Here is an 18,960-nt window from a genome sequence, read left to right as displayed (position 1 = left end):
AAAACAGCTTCTGGGAGACCCACAACACCCAGGGAGCAGGGCAGGGACTGCAAGGCCATGGCTCGTTCCTGGCTGCCGGCCACCCTTCCTCTGTGCTCCCAAGCGCCCTGAAGCCATCTCGGAGCCCTGGGCGGTTTCGGCACTCTGATCTCTGCTAAATAAGACAAAAGCAGCATCAATTTGCGAGCAGCTCTTTAATGGGATGCAGCAGCTGTTGAACAGCACGGAGCAGCCCTGCACAGCGGCTGGGGGCTGCGAGTAAACCTGATGGAAAGTGCCGGGGCACGGAGGAAGGCAGGATCTGCCCGGGCAAGCTGGAGCTGGGCCAGGGCTCCTCCGAGCAGCTCTTTGGTGTCAGCGCTGCATTTCGGACGCTTGCGCCAGCGCAGTGCAATGCCGCTGTGCGGCAGCAGGACAGCTGTGCACAACAGGAGGGGACGTTTCTGCCCCGTGGCTTTTGCTGCAGCCCTGTCCCTGTCCCCGGGGAGGTGGGCAGGGGGTCCGGCTCCAGAGCTGGCTGTCAGCAGAAGGCAATGCTACGCAGCGCAGGAGGGAGCGTGCTGTGCCCCAGGGCGTGGGAAAGCTGTGTCTGCATTTGCTGCTCTGCCAGCAAAGCCCTGAGGATGGGAGATGAGTAACTTGCTTGCAGGGAGCTCTCGAGCAGATGTAGCCACGTTGCCTCTTGCTGTGCTCAGGCTGCTTTGCTGGCATCCGTTAAACACCCAACGCTCGAGTCCCTCCAGGACGACACCCTGGTGCAGCAACCCCCGGCCGATACCTGGGTTGTGAGGCATTCCTGGAGGAGAGCAGCCAGGCCCTGAGAGGCTTCCTAACGTACAAGGGAGGTGGATGCTGTGGTCGGGCAATGGCTGATGGGGCTCTGTCCATCTTCCCCGCTGCACGCAGCAGATGCAGCGTGCACAGTAGCAAGCACACAAGGACAAGACGGACAGTGAGGCTTTCTGGGTTAAGCACCCAGCTTTCTGCAAAATGAGATGCTGCCAGGTGGGGAGAGACACCTCTGCAGTGACAATGTTCATGGTGTCACATCTGGTGGCAGCTGTCCTCAGTGGAGGGATGTGCCCGGGGACTGGCCACTGCTGCAGCCTAGAGCATGCCCGACTCGGTCGCTACCTCCTCGCAGGGTGGGTAGAAGTCCTTGGTGCTGCCCCCGTGCAGGGGGAGGCCGGTGGGGCTGGCGTGGTGGCTGTGGCTCAGGATGGTGGTCTTCCTGCTGCAGAGGCTCCCCGTGGAGGCCTGTCTCCGCAGCCCCGGCCGGGGGCCACCCCAGCAGGAGAGGCAGCGTGCTGCATCCTGGAGCAGATGCCCACTGAAGAACATGTAAATCCAGGGGTTGCAGCAGCTGCTGAGGCCGGCCAGCAGCATGGTGATGGTGAAAGCCACGTTGGTGGACTCTGGGAAGGCAAGGGAGAGAGCTGAAACATCCACCAGGCTGGGCATGGTCTGGGCAGGGTCCCAGTGTGCAACGGGCAGGACCCTGGGGGCTCTTTTTGGCGCGGGCACGTGTCCTTTGTCCCATTCCCGTCCCATCTGACTGGCATTTCTTTGGGTAGGAGAGTTTGCAGCGTGGCAGGCAGAGCCGGGCTCTACCCTTGGCTGAGGGGTGCAGATGGGTGATGTACAGTAATAAGGATGTGCTGGAGCACGTCCTCGGGGAGCGTGCCAGGAGATGAGACCCAGCAGCTTTTGGACCTTCCTTCAGCCTGTTTGCTGGCCAAAGCATCTCCCAGAGGCCTTTAAATCTTGGATAAAGTTCCTTCTACCCACAAACAGGCTAGGAGAGCTACTGAAAATTTCCAGAAAAAGTTAACCTATGAAATCAGAAATCCACTTCTGGAGCCTCTGCAGCTGACTCAGCAAAAGCCTTAGGGGCACTCGATGCTACATGCGAAGAACCTGCTCCAGCAGCACGGCTGCTCCGCGAGGCAGTCCCGGCAGAGGATGGGAGCAGCAGGCACAGTTAAAACCCTCCCTGCAGTCACATACCAAACACAGCAGCTCCTGAAGCAAGTTCCCACATGAGGGAAGAAGACACACGTGGCAAAGATGTTCCCACAACATCTTTACACGTCCCTACAGGTGATGGTCAGAAGCCATTGCTTTTCAGCGGTTTTTCTGGTGAAAGTGATGATTTGACTCTGCAAACAGTTTTCTATAAATACTACCGGGGAGCAGATCTGTAGCCTTCCCCACGATTTTTAAAATGACAGAATAAGACAGCTCTTGTTTGTTAAAAATGCAACGGGCATGCTCTGTGCCTGCTCTGGGCTGCAGCCCAGCATCCCCGCCAGTACTCACCATCATCAGGAGCATCCTCATCCCACACCGACCACATCTGCATGCTGAAAAACGGCGCCCAGCAAGCAATGTAGGCCACCACGATGACAAAGGTCATCTTCACCGTGCGGATCTTGGCACGGGAGATGGTGCGCACGCTGCTCACCCGCGAGGGCTGCCCACTGGGGCATTGCCTGCTCTTCTCGGAGGAGGAGGGAGCAAGAGGGGCAGCCGCCATGGGCCCCCCCGTGCCAGGGGCACCGCTCTGGGTCTTGCCCTTGAGGTTCTTGCAGATCTCGTAGCAGATGAGGCTGTAGCAGACGGTGAGGATGCCCACAGGCAGGATGAAGATGCACAGTGTGGTCCAGGTGACGTAGGCTCGGGCTCCCCACGGGTACCTGAAGTCTGCCCAGCAGTCCAGCACCCCTGAGCCCTGGCGCACCTCCCGCAGGGAGAAGATGAAGATCTGGGGCAGGCTGAGCAGGCAGCTGAGCAGCCACGTAGCCCCGATCATCACGTAGGCCTGGCGGCTGGGCTGCTGCAGGGTGCGCAGCGGGTGGCACACGGCCATGTAGCGGTCCAGCGTCATCACGATGAGCATGTAGGTGGAGGCGAACATGCTCAGCACCTGCAGGTACTTGACTGCCCTGCAGAGTGGGTCCGGCCCCAAGAAGCGGTACGTCACCTCCCAGATCATCTGTGGCAGCACCTGGAAGAGCGCAACACCCAGGTCGGTCAGCCCCAGGTGCAGGATGAAGAGATGCATCCGGCTCATCTTCTTCCTCAGGCGGTACATCGCCAGCAGCACCCCCACGTTGCCTGCAGTCGCTATAGCCAGGATGGTGGCCAGCACCCCGATCTCTGCCTTGGCCAGCTCCTCATCCCGGGTGTGCAAGAGGGTCAGGTTGGGGTCCCCTGCCAGGGTCTGGGGGCTCAGCAGCCCCTGGCCGTGCCCAGGCCAGATGCGATGAGTGCTGTTCCAGCCCGAGTCTGGCTCCATCCCTTTGCAGGAGCAGAGGCAGCTCTAAAGCTCGTCTCTGATGGCCTGTTAAACCCTTCCCTGGCTCCCCAGGGCTGAGCTCTCGGGGTCAGTGCTGCCCCTGAGCACCGCTGCACCAGCTCCTCTGCCCCTGGCCGGGGGAGCTGGACATGCCTCCTCCTGCGGTCCCCACCACCGGTGCAGGTTGTCACCTCCTCTCCCTTGTACAGCTCAACATCACGCTAATCCTGTGCTGCGTGGCTGCAATTCCCCTCTCTGGCTGGGCTGCTCTGTGCAAATATTCCCGATAAGCAAAGAGATGCAAGAGCCCCTGGTTCAGTCCTTGATCTTCCTCTCGTCTGCACTAAACATTCCCAAATCCCCATTTCTCCCTGGACTGCTCATCTTGCGTGTCCTCTCTCCTCCCTGCACTGGTAAATTGAAGGGGGAAAGGGAGTCCTCTCTGTTGCTTCTTTCTAGTGCAGCAAAAGTAATAGAAAACACTACAGAGGCTGCATATTTTTGGCCTTTTCATTCCAAGAATGCTAAAAGTCAGGTGAGCGGTGTCCGAGCGTCCGTGTCTCAGCAGGAAGCGGGCGGCCGTCTGCCGGCGGTGGCTCTCGGTCGCCGTGTGTGTGTGAACGCTGCCTGCCCGGGTCCGGGTTTTATAGCCTGGCAGCTCCCCTCCCTGGCTGGCTCCAGCCTCTTGGCTCCAACCGAGCGCTGCCGGACGCTGCAGCGGGCAGGTGAGAGCTGGTTCCCCTCCTGCCGCTCTCTCGGGAGCTGCGATCCCTGGGCTTTGCAATTCCTGGGCAAGAGCCAAAGGCTGGGACTCCCCCTGTCCTTGTCCCCTGCAGCCCCTCTTCTGCAGCGTGTCAGGACTGGGGACGCTCTGCCCCCGATTTGCACCGTCCCTGCTAGTCAGACCCCCCCGAATCCTTGCCCTTGGCTTCTCCTGGCCCAGCAGGAGAAGCCTCTGTCCCCAGAGCCTGGGCACGGGGGGACAAGGGGGTGAGGGTCCACCAGAGCAGCAGGAGACAGACGTCCATTGGCTCTGTGCAGCTGGGTCTCAGCCCTGCAGCAAAGTTGGTGGAAACATCATTTACTGGCACCACGTCCTGGGGCTGCCTGTTTTGATCTGCTGTGTCTTTCCTTCTGCGTAGGAAGGGGATGGAGATGGTCCCCGAGACATGGCAAAAGCCCGAGTCTGCTTGCTTAGTCCTCAGCTAAACGCTGTCATTTTGCTCCATCTGACAGAAAACCACCCCAAAGGTGGGGAGCGGGATCCCGCTCATCTGCGGAGCAGCCTCTGCCTGGGGTCGACAGTATTTGCCCCATCTCTCATCCCCACAGAGCCTGGAAAAAAATCATGGGGAAGGAAAAGCTGATGGGGAGAAGGGAGCTGGAGAGGCCCCAGCAGTTGCAGACGTTATGCAAAGGTGCGGTATGAGCCAGAAAAGGCGACGGACAACAGAAACACCCTCAGTCAAAGGACAAATGCACTACAAATTGCGTGGCTGAAAATACAGACGAGACTATAGCCGAAGTGCTCTTGCGTCTCGCCGTCCTCGGCAGAGCTGCGGCTGAGCGTGGGGCCAGGAGCTCGGGCATCTCCTCACCTGCCTCTTCTCCTGATCTTCCCACTCTTCTTTGAGCCATCAATGTGTCTTCCCGCGTGGTGCGCGGTCGCAAAATATTTTCACTGCATAGGTATACAGATATATGTGTGTATATACACAGTTTCACTTTTGTTTTGCAACATTAAGGCTTTGTATTTCCCCTCCTGGCTATTGAATTATGTCAATAAGAAATAAAGCCACCCACGTATTTCCAGTGTTTTTTTCCTTTCTCTGCTGGGGAAAGATGACAGCGGCAAACAAAAGAAACGCACCGACGTGGGCTTCTTCTAGCACTTGTCTGCTCGACGCGAGCTTTGCTGCTTGCAGAGCCTGCTCTGGCTCCCTGGCTGTGACATTACAGCTAAGCTGCCTGTGCGAAGGCTGCTGTTTGCTGAATAAAGATTTGCAGATCACCTCTAATAACCATAAATGAGCGCAGTTTGTATCTAATTAAAAGACATTCATCCTTATAAGAGACCCTATGGATATAAAGTACTCACCCCAGGAAAGTGCCTGGCTGAGGTGCTGGAGTTGGAGATAGGAAGGTATTTCAGAGAATAATGTAATTTTCTATATTTATGATCAGAAAGCTGATTTTCTGGAAGATTAATAGAGGGCAGGGCAAAAAAACCTACAAAGCAATGGCAAGCTAAGATGAAGGCAGAGACGGAGGGGCAGATTCTGCAGAGAGAAAGAAACATTTAAAGCGTTTTGAGGACAGACTCGGCTTTCGCTGGCACCAGTTTGATTTGGGAGCAATTCCTTCGGAGTTAGAGCTTTTACTCCAGATTTACCTAAGTTTAGTTGTGGGGAGAATACTTCTGCAAAGGCACTTGGAGGAAAGTGAAGCTAATTCACAGAAGAAAAATGATCCTTGGAAAAGAGAAATTCATTTTCTTTAGAGAGAGAGATTATCACAGCAAGGAAATTTTTCAAACAGATGGATTAAAAAATAAACTCATTTTCTTTCATTGGTTTCCTGAACATTTTGACACATCACTAGTATTGCCAGGCTGTACGTGTTTCAGCAAACCAATACTGGGTTCTCCAACTAGGCAGCTTGGGAATTGCTCGCCGAGAAGGGCGCTGGTTTGTTTAGTGCTCTGGGAGCCGATGGTCCAGCTGTGCCCAGCTGTGCCCGGCAAGCCCAGCCCAGCCCAGCCCAGCCCAGCCCAGCCCAGCCCCAGCTGCAGCTCTTTAGGCTGTTTCCCATAAGCCAAGCCCTGGGGCAGCGAAGGCTGGAGGTGGTGCAGGATGGGGGAAATGCTGCTGTTTTCTGGTAATGCATCTTTTTGTGCTCCGGTGGTTCGTGTGCCCAGCGGAGGGGGGATGTGTGTGTGCAGTATCGGGGTAACCCTCAGGGCTCTGCGCTGCTGGTTATTGCTGCCACAGGGTGATCGGAGCTCTGGGACTCTGAAAGCTGTTGTCACAAGGTCTTGTGTTTCCTCCCTTCCCTCTGGGTGTGATGCTGAGGTATGGGACCGTGTAACCGGATTTCTAAGCTCTTAACATTTGGTTTGTCAAGGTAACACTGTATTACACAGCTAATTTTTGGCAGCTGGTAGCATCAATACACCGTGAAGCATTGCACATAAAATGCTGTTTCTATTACTGCCTGGCATCCTGTGGTTTTTTTACTGTAGAGCACAGAGGCAGAGGTTTTGTGCTTGCTAAATAATTTGGCACAGTAGCCGGTTACTTTGCTTTGTGGGTAGCTTGTTGGTTAAATAAATAAATAAAATTTGTTAGCTTGGATTTAAATGCTGATTTGGCTCACTCTTCAACATAAATGTTTTATTTGTGGTATGTGATGGTGTTAAACTTACATTGCTGACAGCACAAAGCATACTCGGTCTGTCTTCTGTCTCTAGCATTTAATCACTGGAATGCCTTTTGTGGTTCAGGTCTGGAAAAAGCAAGATTTGGTCATTTTGCGCTGGTTCAGATGCTATAAAATTGATGGTGTTGCAACTGCTTTACAGCAGCTTGGGATCATCTCCTTGGAAAGACTGAGGGCGGGAATGAGGGCTGGGAGTTCCTGGTATCTAAAGCTACTTTTAACGCCAACTCTCTGTCAAAATTAAGCCATGAATTACTTCCACCTCCTGAAAATATAAACTGCTGAGACTTTCCAGTTCTTAAAGTCTTCAGGGCCTTTCGAAGGCTAGCTTGCTCTTGCCACTGACTTAATTCTGTGTAGGGCAGTCCTTCGTTTTTCTCAGACTTGGGGAGTTTGGAAGCTGAAAACTTGATAAAATTTGATTTTTTGCTGCTTGCAATGTTTGTGAAGAGTTCTCGGAAAAGTGACCATGTCTGCCTTACTGAGGAAACAAATTTCTCTGCAGTGTGGTCATCAAAGAGAGCACGGGATTGCACCCGTTCCTGGGAGTGCTGAAGGATTAGCGCAGCCCTGGTCCATCCTGATACCATGTGAAATGCCCCAAAATATTAAACTGTCTCTAAATGGACACCTGGTTCAACACTTGCACTGTGACTCCCATTACCCTCCGGAGAGAGAAAATATTGCTGTATAATTGGGCAGCAATATCTGTCATACAGCTCTGGGAACTGAAGACAGGAGCTTCTATAATTTTAAGGTAATTATAAGCCAGATGTGTCAGTCAGTCTCCCCTTTTCCTCCCCCCTTTCCCTCATTCGGATTTGTTTTTTCCATTTAATTAAAACCTCTGATGCTGCTTAATATTGGAGAGCATGTCTGGGTGCATAAATAAATATGCTAAGCACATGGCAAATGCCCCAAAGCGGTGCCTGTTAGGGACACTGCGAGGCAGAACAAGCAGTTTTGATTTTAACGGAAAATCCATGTGAAGCTGTAAAAATTGGCAAGCGGAATAACAAAAGCTGACAGCGTTGCATTAAAGAACTAGACTTTAAAGTATCGGTGCTTAAAAACATCACCTCGAACATAAACCTGGGGGGCTGAGCTGCCCTCCCTGGAGGTGCTGTGTCCAAGCTGTGACTCTGACGCAGCCCAGCTTCCTCAGAGCGTCGCTCCCTTCGTCCTCCACGCCGCTGCCGGTGCCTCTGCTGTTTAGGCACAGCTCTACCTACCCAAATACCCCGAGTCTCCCAAAACCATGCCCAGAAGCACATGTGCCCCCCCCAAACCCCGCGGAGGCAAGCCAGCCGGCACCGGTGGGGTTTGGACCAGCCTCCTCTCCCTGGCGCGGTCTGGAAGGTGATCCTGAAATGCCTTGCAGGCTGGTGAAGAGCACCAGGGGACTTCTGTTGGGTAAAATAAACCCAATCCTGGGGTGTTCCGCAGCTGATAACTCTATTACAGTTTACTTTCTTTGTTGTTTTGCTGTGTCTTTTCATTTGACCCATATGTGTGGAAACAGTCTGCTTAAGTAGAGGCAACTGCCAGAGGAAAAATTGAAGCTACAGGCATCTTCGAGATAGCAAATTACTTGTTTATCATCCTTACGTTCTCCCTGTTGGTTTCTTTGTATAGCCAGGGATGTTTAAAGACTTTGGTAGCTGCGAAATGCTTCAATTTCCTTCCCCACTCCCTCATCTCCTTTTGCTGTTATCATCATTAGCATTTAAAAACCAGACACAGCCAGAGCATTTACAACCTTAAAATCAATAATAAAAAAACCAAAATTACATTTCAAGGCTGGAAACAAACAGCTTTTTCTTGTCCTCTCCTGACAGGCTGTGTGGGGAAAATATATGTCTGTTAGCTTTGGTGTGGACAGACAGACAAGCCAGTTAACAGCTGCCTGGCAGGCGGTGGGGACAGGAGAATTTGCCCGGGTCGGAAGTGCCACCAAGGCAGCAGTGACACCGTGGCCAGGCTGGGAAAGGTACTTTCTTTAGGTCCTGTATTTTGCTTTATACAGTGGAGGTCTGACCTGTGCATGGGATTTTCAGGCCCTACAGCCTCTAGAGACGAGATGGTTTGTGTTATTTTTAATAAACGCCTTGCTAGGAAATGTGCATTGGTCGCATGGACAACTCCCAGGCTCCGGTCCCAAGCGTGGCTGCGTGGGGCAGAGCTGGCCCCGCAGGCAGCTCAGGGCAGGGCGGGTGCTTGGGCTGCTTCGGGCATCAGCACCAACGGCCATGTCAGCCCACGTCGCCTTCCAGCAGCTGGCGAGGGGCTGCAATGGTGTCCCTGGGCGGGGGGCTGCTGGGGGCAGCCTGCTCTGACCCTCCTCCCGCCCCTTTGGTGCAGACAAAGAAGAGCGCAGGATTTAAGACAGGTTTAATTGAAAATCGCAATACAGGGGGGAAGCGAACAAGAACCTTTCCGTGACCTCAGATCTGCTTTGTCTACTGTTCCCCTTCTTGCCTGACGGAAATGCTGCGGGTATTCAGAACCCATTGCCTTCCAGGTAAGAGAGGCATCAATCAGGATTATGAAAGGAGAGGAGCAGCTGTTTCAGGACAATGTATTAGAAGATGATGAATCGTAGGGAAAATGTCTGCAGTGATCTGCACTCTCCCTGCTAAAGCAAAGTTCAAGGCTTCATGATTAAAGGTTGTTCTTGCCTGTTTGATAGCCAGGCCCAGGTTATGCCCAAATACGGGGAAACTTGTCTGGGATCGTGCGGCTGCCATGGTGGGACCGCTTCCCACCGACTGACCAGTGACCGAGTGACCGAGCTCAGCCTGTATCATCCAGTTAAAACACCGCGTATTTCTGAACTGCCCTGACGTTATTACCCTGAAAGCTCTTGAACTGTCCATCTAAGGGACCGTAAGATGCTAAGAGACAAGTTCTTGGCCACTAGAAGTACTGCTACCAGACGTGCTGCTTCTCTTAAGCTGTTTGAGCAACTTCTTCCCTTTTCTTGCTGCCTTTTTGTGTATGTGGAGAGTAGGACAAAATAAGCCCAATTAAAGCGCGTTATTGCCGTTTCACTAGTAGTTTAGCTCGACATGCTTAACAGATCAGAAGTGCCGGTGGAATTACTACCTTCAGCTTGCATGAGATGTGGGTCCTTTTTTTTTTTTTTTTTTTCCCCCCCTCCTCTCTCCCATCTTAGTGTGTGAAAATCTCCTAGGAAACATAGCCCTAATGGTCTGCCTCCTCCCTGTGCTGCCGTTCTTGCAAACGAAGCAGAAAGCTGTGCTCCAAATACGCTATCTGGTTCGCCTAATTAAATGGCTGTGGGCAGAAGATCCTTGTAGTGTTGATGGAGCTGTAATGCTGGGATGATGGCTTTGTTTGGCAGTTTCTTGCTGTAGCTCTTGATTCTCGGGCATCCGTGGTTCATTACTGTGCTCTGACAATCCCCGCTGTCGCAGGGATTGCCAGGGCGGAGGTCCCAGACACGGAGGCTGGAGAGCACCGCAGCTCTGCCTGCCGAAGGAGATGCTGCCCGAGGTCTGTTCTGACCTCGAGCAGGGGAGCAGACTTCCCTGGTGTGAACTGGGAGATGCAGCTTCAGCCCTTTGGACAACAGCAGCGGGTTTGGTGAGAGGTGACACCCCACCGGGGAGTCCTTCCCCTACCCGCTCCGCCCAAGGCTGCGGCACCGCCATCACCGGTGCCAGGTCTTGTTTGGAAATGGGCGGCAGCTTCGAGGGCTTGCACAAGCGTGGCGAGCCCTTCCCTTGCAGCTTCACTAGCACCCACCCACCACCTCTTTGTCCTTTGGTTAGGACAAGAGTAGTTAATCCTCAAACCGCTCTCGTCTCAGTTCTCTGGCAGGCAGAGCAGCAGGATGGGAGCCTTCGGGAAGGCAGTTAATGCTGTTTAATCCTCTCCCGATGCGGGGTGTCCGAGGAGAAGGTGATAAAGTACAGCGGCTGCACATAATGTGCCGCCTGCCTGGGAGATGGATGGCTGGGGTCAGATCAGGCAGCCCAGACCTGTTCCCGGCAGCAGCAGCAGCGCTGAGGAGAAAGGGATGGTGCGGGAACGAGCGCTGCCGGCCGGGGCAGGCTCCGCGGGACTGATTCTGCGCCCAGCAGCAGCAGCACGGTGCAGAGCCGCGTTGTCCCTGTTGCTCTGCCCTGCGTGGGTTTGCAAACCCCATGGATGCCATTCCCCAGCATCTGGGATGTTGAAGGGACCCTTGTTGTGGTGAGGATTTAGGATTGTGCCCACTAATGTTAGTGCTAGAGGTGGGTGTGTTTGTCCTCTAACTCAGGTGTGTGCTCCAGTGTTCAGGGGATTATTCAGCTCAATGGGAAATCAGGTTTAAACCTCCCAGGGATCCATAGATAAACATCTGAATATTCTTCTACATCTCAATTTCTTTTTTTTTTTTTAACCTGAAGTTCAAGCTCTGATTCCTTTTGGGCTCTTGTGAAGAACTGGCAGAAACTGGTGGTTTTGGTCTACGAAGTAGAAAGATTGTCCATCTGTTTTTGAAGAGCTCCTTGTAGACCAGGACTTCTCTGGGGGGACAGCAGCTGTGCTTAAGAACGGTTGGTTGCTTTGAAGGTAAATCCAACAATCTAGAGCTGTTACAAAAGCAACTTGTTTCACTTCATACTGATTGTCCAATGAGGTATTCAAGCAGCACGGAATAGAAATGATTCTGCCCCCTCCACAGAAACTGATTTTAAGAAGTATCCGACTTGGTGCCTCTAAGTGCCTGATAATGGCAAACGAAGGTAAAAGCCGTGGCAGGAGAATAACTCTTATTTTTCAGGCAGATCATAGACTGAAGGGATTATTTTAGTTGAAGGCTGGATTAGTCTGTGGCAGTCTGGTTTGTGTGCCTCCAAAGAACACCCTTCAACATTACCAGACAATTGCTTTGTCTCTGACTCTTCTCTGCGTGCACAGTGCTAATTGCCAAGGCATCTCTTAAAAGCTATTTTCATATGCATTTGCACAACAGATTTGAAAGGCCATGAGGATGTACTTAGCACTGCTGCAAATGGGAAATGTTGCCCCGTGCTTCAGAATAGTGACATTTTGGAACCTGCCAAATGCATAGTTTTATCACTTACAATTCAGATGATCTGTGGACCAGTATTTTTGGCTGGAATGGATTATCACTTCATCATGCAAGCAAATCACAGTCTGTAGCGAGAGCCTGCTGGTAGGGAAACCACAGACTGAAATCAATGGATTTCTTCATTGGCCTTTACATTATCTCCCTGTCTCACCGAGCTGCTGTCATCTAGAGAATGAACCAAATTAACATGCAGGTCAAGCCTCAACGGGTGATTTTTCTTTAGGGTTTCTGTATGGGCATGAGAATATGGATATTGCCGCAGCAGCAACAAAATAATTACATCTGTTCTGCATCCCGTCTTCAGGGTTGCTCACACACCGAGTTAGCTGCAGAAGCGGGTGAGCACGGGGAATCGCAGAGCGTGTTCAAGGTGGGAGGGACAGATGCTTGGATTTTTGTGCGTTGGTTGTTTGAGGTTTTACGGGGTTTTGTTTGGCAAAACAGAAAAATGAGGGAGAGCGTGCTCTGATCGCGGTCCTGTTGTTTCCAAATTAGACGGGGATTTGCCTACACGGTTCTGCCATGGGCCTTCCAAAGCCCTGTATTTGCTTGTGTTTAGTAGATAGTCTGTGCCTGGTTATATCTAAGGAGCTTTTGCCTTACTATTGAGCACCAAAGAGAGATCACCATCGAGTCGGGCAGGAGTTTGGGGCTGGCATGTTCTGGGACTGTAACCCAGAGAGCTGTTGGCTCTCCTTGCAGATCATTCGTATCAATTCAGGGCATCGAATCCCACGCTGAGGCTTAACGAAGCGTCGTGCCTGTCACACCGAGGTGAGAGCGAGCACAGCCTCGATGAGGGGGACGGATTTACAGCTAACTGTTGGATTAAGATGAAATGTGAAAATCGCTGCTAAACCCCTTGTGTTTAGCCAAGCGAGGCAAGGAGACTTGAACCTGCCCCTGATGCCTGACGGGTCCAGAGCCTCTTTGATTGTTAGCTTCGATGGTGAGACTTAAAAATAATTAAATTAATGTCTAAGTCCTCAAAAGCTAATTGGGAAAGGATTATCCTAGAAGGAAACCAGAGATGCAGAGGAAAAGGGACAGCTCCTGATGTGACCTGCGCTTGCTGCTTCAGCGGGTGACGAGCCAGATGCTGTTTTCCCTCCCCGTGATTTGTGTGTAACAGAATCCGCTGCGAGCCCCAGCAGCCGGGCTGGGGTCTCAATGAACCCTAGACTGGACTACCAACCCCTTGGGAAACCTGGCCTTGAGACACCTTGCTGGACACCCCAGCCACCCCCGGATGGAGAGCAGAGCAGCTCTGACAGTGCAGTGGTTCTGAATTAGAATGCTGGGTGACTTCTGCAGCAGCGATTGGTATCTGGCTTAACGTGTCTTGATCTTGCAAGCGTGCGTTTATGCTAAGTGCGGGAGCAGTCCCTCTGCCTTTAACGGGAGCAAGCGCAGCTTTTTGCTCCATTCAAGGATGATTCTCATGCTCCTGAACAATTCGCTGCAGGGAGTCACCAGTGCTCTTCACATCCGCCCCACTTGAAAGACCACATTCAGGAGAGAAGAGCACGAGGTATTGCTTGGGAAGCTACAAAGATCCCCAGAGCCCTGGGCAACCCCATCCGACTAATATCCCAACTTCTTACAACCGATATCCAATGTCCTGCCACAAAACTAATTAATTTTATACATGAGTGAATTTACACCATCATTTAGCTCTGTGTGCTAGCGGGGACTTTGAAGTACAAACTGATTATGCAGGGAACAAGCTGGGAGCTGGTTAATAAGTTCCAACAAAGTGTGCACTGCTGGGAGGCCGTGTTAGATTAAACGTAGAATTTTATTGTTGTTTTGTTTTGGACCTCAGCTTGGAGACAAGTGAAGCAGCAGCAGAGTCTGTCACCAGAGAGAGAGAAAAGCAATGGCAGTGTTGGGAAACATTTTAAAACTACGTAAGTATTAATGATCGGGACCTGACTCTGCCTCTTCTGAAAACCTCATTCTTCACCTCATTTGCTTGGTTTTGCTTCACTTCAGGCAGGCTGGTTGTTAATGGAGGAAATCAAAGTGAATCAGCTCAACAATTCTGCTTTTGTGGGGCTGACTGGAGTAAAGCGTGAGCTGGCTTAGAGCCGAGCTGGTCGGCCGAGGGTGCTGGGCAGCCCGTGCTGGGCACCTCGGCTGGTCCTGCACCAGCACTTCCAGGGGCAGGGGCCTGGGTGGCTCCTGATTTCACCCCCCGAGGTTCTTTCCAGCCTGAACAGCTGGGGCCTCTGGAGACTCCGTGTTCACGGTGAAGGGCTGAGCACTAATGAGCTCTTCCACGGAGCAAGGGGAAAGCGAGTCCTGAACAGTCAATAAATATTTGCTGGGACACAGTCACTCCGGGAACCGTTTGTAACCTTTTGGCCAAGCAGCAGTGATGACCAGTCCAATTTGGGAAATTTAAGATAAGCTCAAGCGTCCAACCTGACACGCAGTAAAACAGCACAACCTTTCTGACGTCCTAGGTAATTGCCTTTTTCTCCTTTCAAATGCACAGTATGATCGAGGGAGAGAAGGGGACAGAAAAAAGGGAGTAGAGTTGCTATGGGGAAAGACTGTTTTAAGGAGTTGTTCCCACACAGTCCCCAAGGATTGCTTGCTTCCTGAAAAGCTCAGTGCTGCAGAGTGGATGCAAACTTAAATCAAAGCTTGTTAAGTTGTGAACACCATTTTTGAATGTTCTTAAATTCTGATGTCCATGATTACCTCTGCTAAAGGCCTTCTCTCTGAATGACCCCTCAATAGCTGTTTTCTTTCTCTTTGATAGTCTGGAATAGGTAAGGAGTTGCTTAATTGGATTTAAATGGCTCTCCACTACCTATTATTCACTTGATGGCACTTCTGAGGGAAAACAGACCGGTAAGTATGCACTGAACTTCAGTGCAAATTCCAAGAGAAGCAGTTTGCCAAAGGGAAGCCAAGTCCCAGTCATCATATTCTCCAGGGATTATCTTGGTTTGGCCAGTGAAGGAGAGGTAATGGCAGTTACGGTATTTTGAAGCTGTTTGTGGCTATGGAAAATCTGCCCTTCACCAAAAGTCAAAACACAGCTGCAAAAAGGTTTGCAAAGTCAAATCAAAAGACTAACCAGAAGAAAACTTCAGCAAAGACTTTAAATGAACCATTTCTGAGACTCTACAGACTTTACTTTTCTCCTCATTTCTTATTTTGCTAACGGAGAATGACCTCAGAAGAGGTTCAGCTGCAACTCGCGTAGAAAGGGGAAGATGGGAGTCGTGCATTCGAGCGCCTGCCTGGCAGGCACTGTTAGTTTTCTCCGAAGCTGGGCTCTCCCCTCCCTCCTGCCATTGTCGATACCGGGGCTGGGTTTCATGCAGAAGTGCCACTGACCTATGCTGGCCGCTCCGGCCGTATCTCTGCCCCATGATCATGGGTTAAAAAAAAAAAAAAAAAAAAAAAAGGGCATTAAAAAAGCTCATTCTGCGAGCTCTCCAGCCGGGGCCCGGGGGCGCCGTCCCCCCGCGCTCCGCCAGGTGGCGCCGTGGCGCCGGGTGCCGCAGGGGCGCGGCCGGGGCGGGGGGGGCACAGGGAGTGCTTGGGGGGGCACAGGGAGTGCTTGGGGGGGCACCGGCAGTGCCGGGAGGGGTACGGGCAGTGCTTGGGGGGTCAGGCAGTGCTGGGGGGGGCACGGGCGGGGCGGGGGGGGGGTCTGGCAGTGCTTGGGGGGGTCGGCTCAGGCAGTGGCGGGGGGGGCACGGCAGTGCTTGGGGGGCTCAGGTAGTGCCGGGGGGAGCACGGGCAGTGCTGGGGGGGGTCAGGCAGGGCGGCACTGCCGGAGCGCCTGGCCGTGCACGAGCTCGGAAAGCCCGAGCTCTGTCAGTAGCCCCGGCCCGGGGCGGAGGCGCCGGCAGTGGTGTTCAAACGGGGCGAAGCCGGCTGGTCAGGCGCTCCCGGGCAGGCAGAAGCCTCTGCAGCTCCTCTGCTGCCCCGGGGGCCTCGCTGGTTTCACCGCAAGTGGCGGGGAATTACCCCTCGGTCTGCTGCTCCCTTTCCAGACCTGGCTGCAGGCGGATGCTGGAAATCGTTTTTGCAGTCTGGGAAAGCGCCGGGATGGGGGGGGGGGGCTGCGGTGCGGCTGTCTCGGTTACGAGCGCTGCAGCTTGGCAGGGGCGCGGTCGGAGCGTGCGGGGGCCGCGGTTCGGCTGACCCCGCCGTTCAGCCCCATCTTGTCTGGCTGTGGTTGCGCTCAGGCGTGCTCCGAAACGTGTCGCCCGTGGGGCCTGTGATAGCCAGGGAGCTGGTACCATCGTGTCCGTGCTTGGACAGGGGTCAGTGGTTGTCACCCTTGACAAATAGTCACCAGCGTGTGGCCAGACCAGGTGTAAGCTGTTTTACTTATTATTTTTTTAAAAAAGACGTGTATTGCTTGAGTCAATTCACAATGTTCGAGGGAAAGGGTGACTTCTTTTCCCTCTTTTGGGCCACATGGAAAGCTGTGTCATGAGCAGATGTGGGCACTGTTTTCACCCAGTTCCCCTGATACTGCTGCTGAAGACTTTTGCTCCTAGTCCATGGGGCAGTTACCACATCGCATGCCCACCAAAGTATGTCTGATGCCACCAAGGTCAGGATTTCTGGATAAATAAGTCTCGCCAAGTGGTGTTGCTGCCATTGCTTTCCTACTAGTTAATTCCTGGCCAAACCCCTTGTAAACGAGACAGAGGTCTTTGCCCTGCGAACGCCTGCCATGACATTCTTTTGGTTACACATAAGCAGCTAAACATTTTGGAACTGGTTGGGAAATTTTCACCAGTTTAAAAGAGAGATTTGGTTGAGATTGTTTTGTTTGTTTTTGCACATGTGAAATGTCTGGATTTTTTTCCTCGTGTCTGGCAGGAGAGTTGCAGTTAGAGAATATTCATACACTGATCTTGCTGACTTTCCTCAAGCTGTTTTTATTCCTACCACTACTCTACCCGTATATTGCTCTCTCCCCCCCCCCTTCAGCCTAAGACAAGAATAATCTCTTACATGCTTCAAACTGTGAGGAGAAGGGGTAGGGTTATTTTTGTGGCTGACTGGGCACATGAGACGCAGACGTTGTCCTGATGTGTGCATTAACCATGCCTATGCAATGCCAGGTTGATTTTTCTCTTTTCGCCTTCCTCTGAAGCTTCTGACACAGCCCGTGGCTCCAGGAGGACACGGCAATGAGGAAGAGGAAAATAAGCGACATTTCTTTTGAGTTTAATAGCGGCATTTCTTACCCCTGCTGCGTGCCTCAAGAGTGACTCCAGGCTTGGCCCTGCATCTTGCAAAACCGATTTGGCATTCTTAGGAGAGCTGATGTTTTTGGCTAGTTGGAGCTTCTGATAAATGTTGGCACATCTGATTTATTGTCTGACTCGGTTCCCAAGGAGACCACATGTGTAGCAGCCTGAGATAAGCGGCTTATAACCTAAAGGTGAATGCCTTAAAATATCGGTGTCCCTTTCTCTGTTTCCATTGATAGTGAGCTTTTGCTTTTTCCCTGCTATCTTTATTTCACTCTGTTATCAGAGAATTAAATATTGAGGAACCTTTCTGTCTTTAGAATTGGCTGAAGTTATAAATTCAGTTGGATTTTCTGTTATCACTCTTAATGCAAATTTGTTGAGTGTAATGCCGGTGTCTCTTAGTCTGTGGCCTGATGACAGCTATCGTGCTGAGACCCAGAGCTGGAAGACCCTCAGATCAGCATGGAACGTGCACACGCATGCATTTGCTGTGCTACCCCCACCTCCAGCTCTGCTTATTTGTGTGCTTCAACCTCCTTCTGCGGAGAGCTGCCTGGGTTAGAAGGAAGCGCAGGTGTCCTGCTCTGCCTGCGGGACTCCACCAGCTGGAGAAGGCATTTCATGTGTGGGGCACAATTTGTGAGGGTGGTGATCTTGTGATGATGCTTTTCCGGCAGTAACCAGCAGGACGTCAAGCGGTGTGACCTCAGCAATAGGGACACCGTCACCTCCAGAGTACATCGACACCATGAGGATACTAAAGGGGGATCGGAGGGTGCAGTTGGGTATATGCAGGGGCTGAGAAAGGCGTCTTTTGGGGGCAACAGACTAGCAGCAATTTACATCAGGAAAAAAAAAAAAAAAAAGCCAGTTTATCAAGCATGAAACACTTGTTATTTACCGTGAAACAAGTCCTGGTGTCTGTTTAAAAATGGGAAGAGGAAGGAATCGGATTGTCTGTTTTACAAAGGAATTTGTCAGGTAGTGGGGGAGGCAGAAGGGCTCCTTTTTGGCTTACAAAATTGTTAGTAGAGCTTTTGAAGCATAGCATAGCTATCTGGCAAGATCTGGGGTGTTCAAGCACTGTAGGAATAAAGACAGTTGTCTCCTGAAGCGTTAGCCAAGGCAAAGGGATGTGTATGAGCTAGAGGGACCAGCAGGCTGCTCAAGCATAGCAATAGACCTACCTTTTGAGTGGCACAAACATGCTCCCTTGCTCAGATTGGCATGCCCAGACATCCCTTGCTATGAAGCCAGCCTCCCCACCTCTCCAGCGAGAGAAAGGGTGAGTCTTGTCAACTTTTTATACACCTTTTTCCCCTGAGCACATTCCAACTGGTTCAGCACCTGGGGTCAATTTGCGAAGGTGTGCACAGACCTTGCAGGCTCGATGGATTCACCCGACTAAACCTGTACTTTACACTTTCCCTCCCACTGCTTTGTTACAGCCGCTCAGAGGCCACGTCTTGCAAACAGCAGCCTCCCTTGCAGGAGCAAAAGAAACAAGATCGTTCTTGACGTTGGTCTGTGTCCTGACCAACAGCCCAGCTGTGTGGCGTGGCAGCCTGCGAAGGCGATGCCACGCTGGCACGGTGCCTGCGCTGTGAAATACCGCATCGCGGGGAATATCCTGCGTTGGCTTTGTCTGTCGGTGGCCACCACGGCCCCACCGACTCTCCTCTGAGACGTAAAGCACCGGGTCAGGCTGTGATCCCTCCCGGAGGGTGTTGTCCTTTCCCTTTCTAGCAGTGGCCAGAAGATGATGTCAAAACCCTGCGCAGTTTTTGGCTGAAGGGATGCTTCTCCTTCACTCTTATTAGGCAGAGTTTTGACTTACAATCCAAGCTGAAAGTCCTACGGCATCATTTGTGAGCTCCCAG

At 52.2% G+C, this 18,960-nt stretch overlaps 1 protein-coding gene across 1 annotated transcript; it reads right to left on the bottom strand.

Annotated features, from left to right (window-relative positions):
- Window positions 1-1,107: 1,107 nt before the first annotated feature.
- Window positions 1,108-3,298, bottom strand: AVPR1B (arginine vasopressin receptor 1B). Its single transcript, XM_075521689.1, has 2 exons — window positions 2,320-3,298; window positions 1,108-1,415 (listed from the first exon to the last, which is right to left on the bottom strand). The coding sequence occupies exons 1-2, from the start codon at window positions 3,296-3,298 to the stop codon at window positions 1,108-1,110; spliced, it is 1,287 nt and encodes a 428-aa protein (XP_075377804.1).
- Between the last annotated feature and the right edge of the window lie 15,662 nt (window positions 3,299-18,960).

The sequence above is a fragment of the Mycteria americana genome, chromosome 20 (assembly GCF_035582795.1).
Source record: "Mycteria americana isolate JAX WOST 10 ecotype Jacksonville Zoo and Gardens chromosome 20, USCA_MyAme_1.0, whole genome shotgun sequence".
NCBI lineage: Eukaryota > Metazoa > Chordata > Aves > Ciconiiformes > Ciconiidae > Mycteria > Mycteria americana.
The sequence above is the reverse complement of the archived record's forward strand: the minus strand, read 5'-3'. Positions and strand labels throughout refer to the sequence as shown.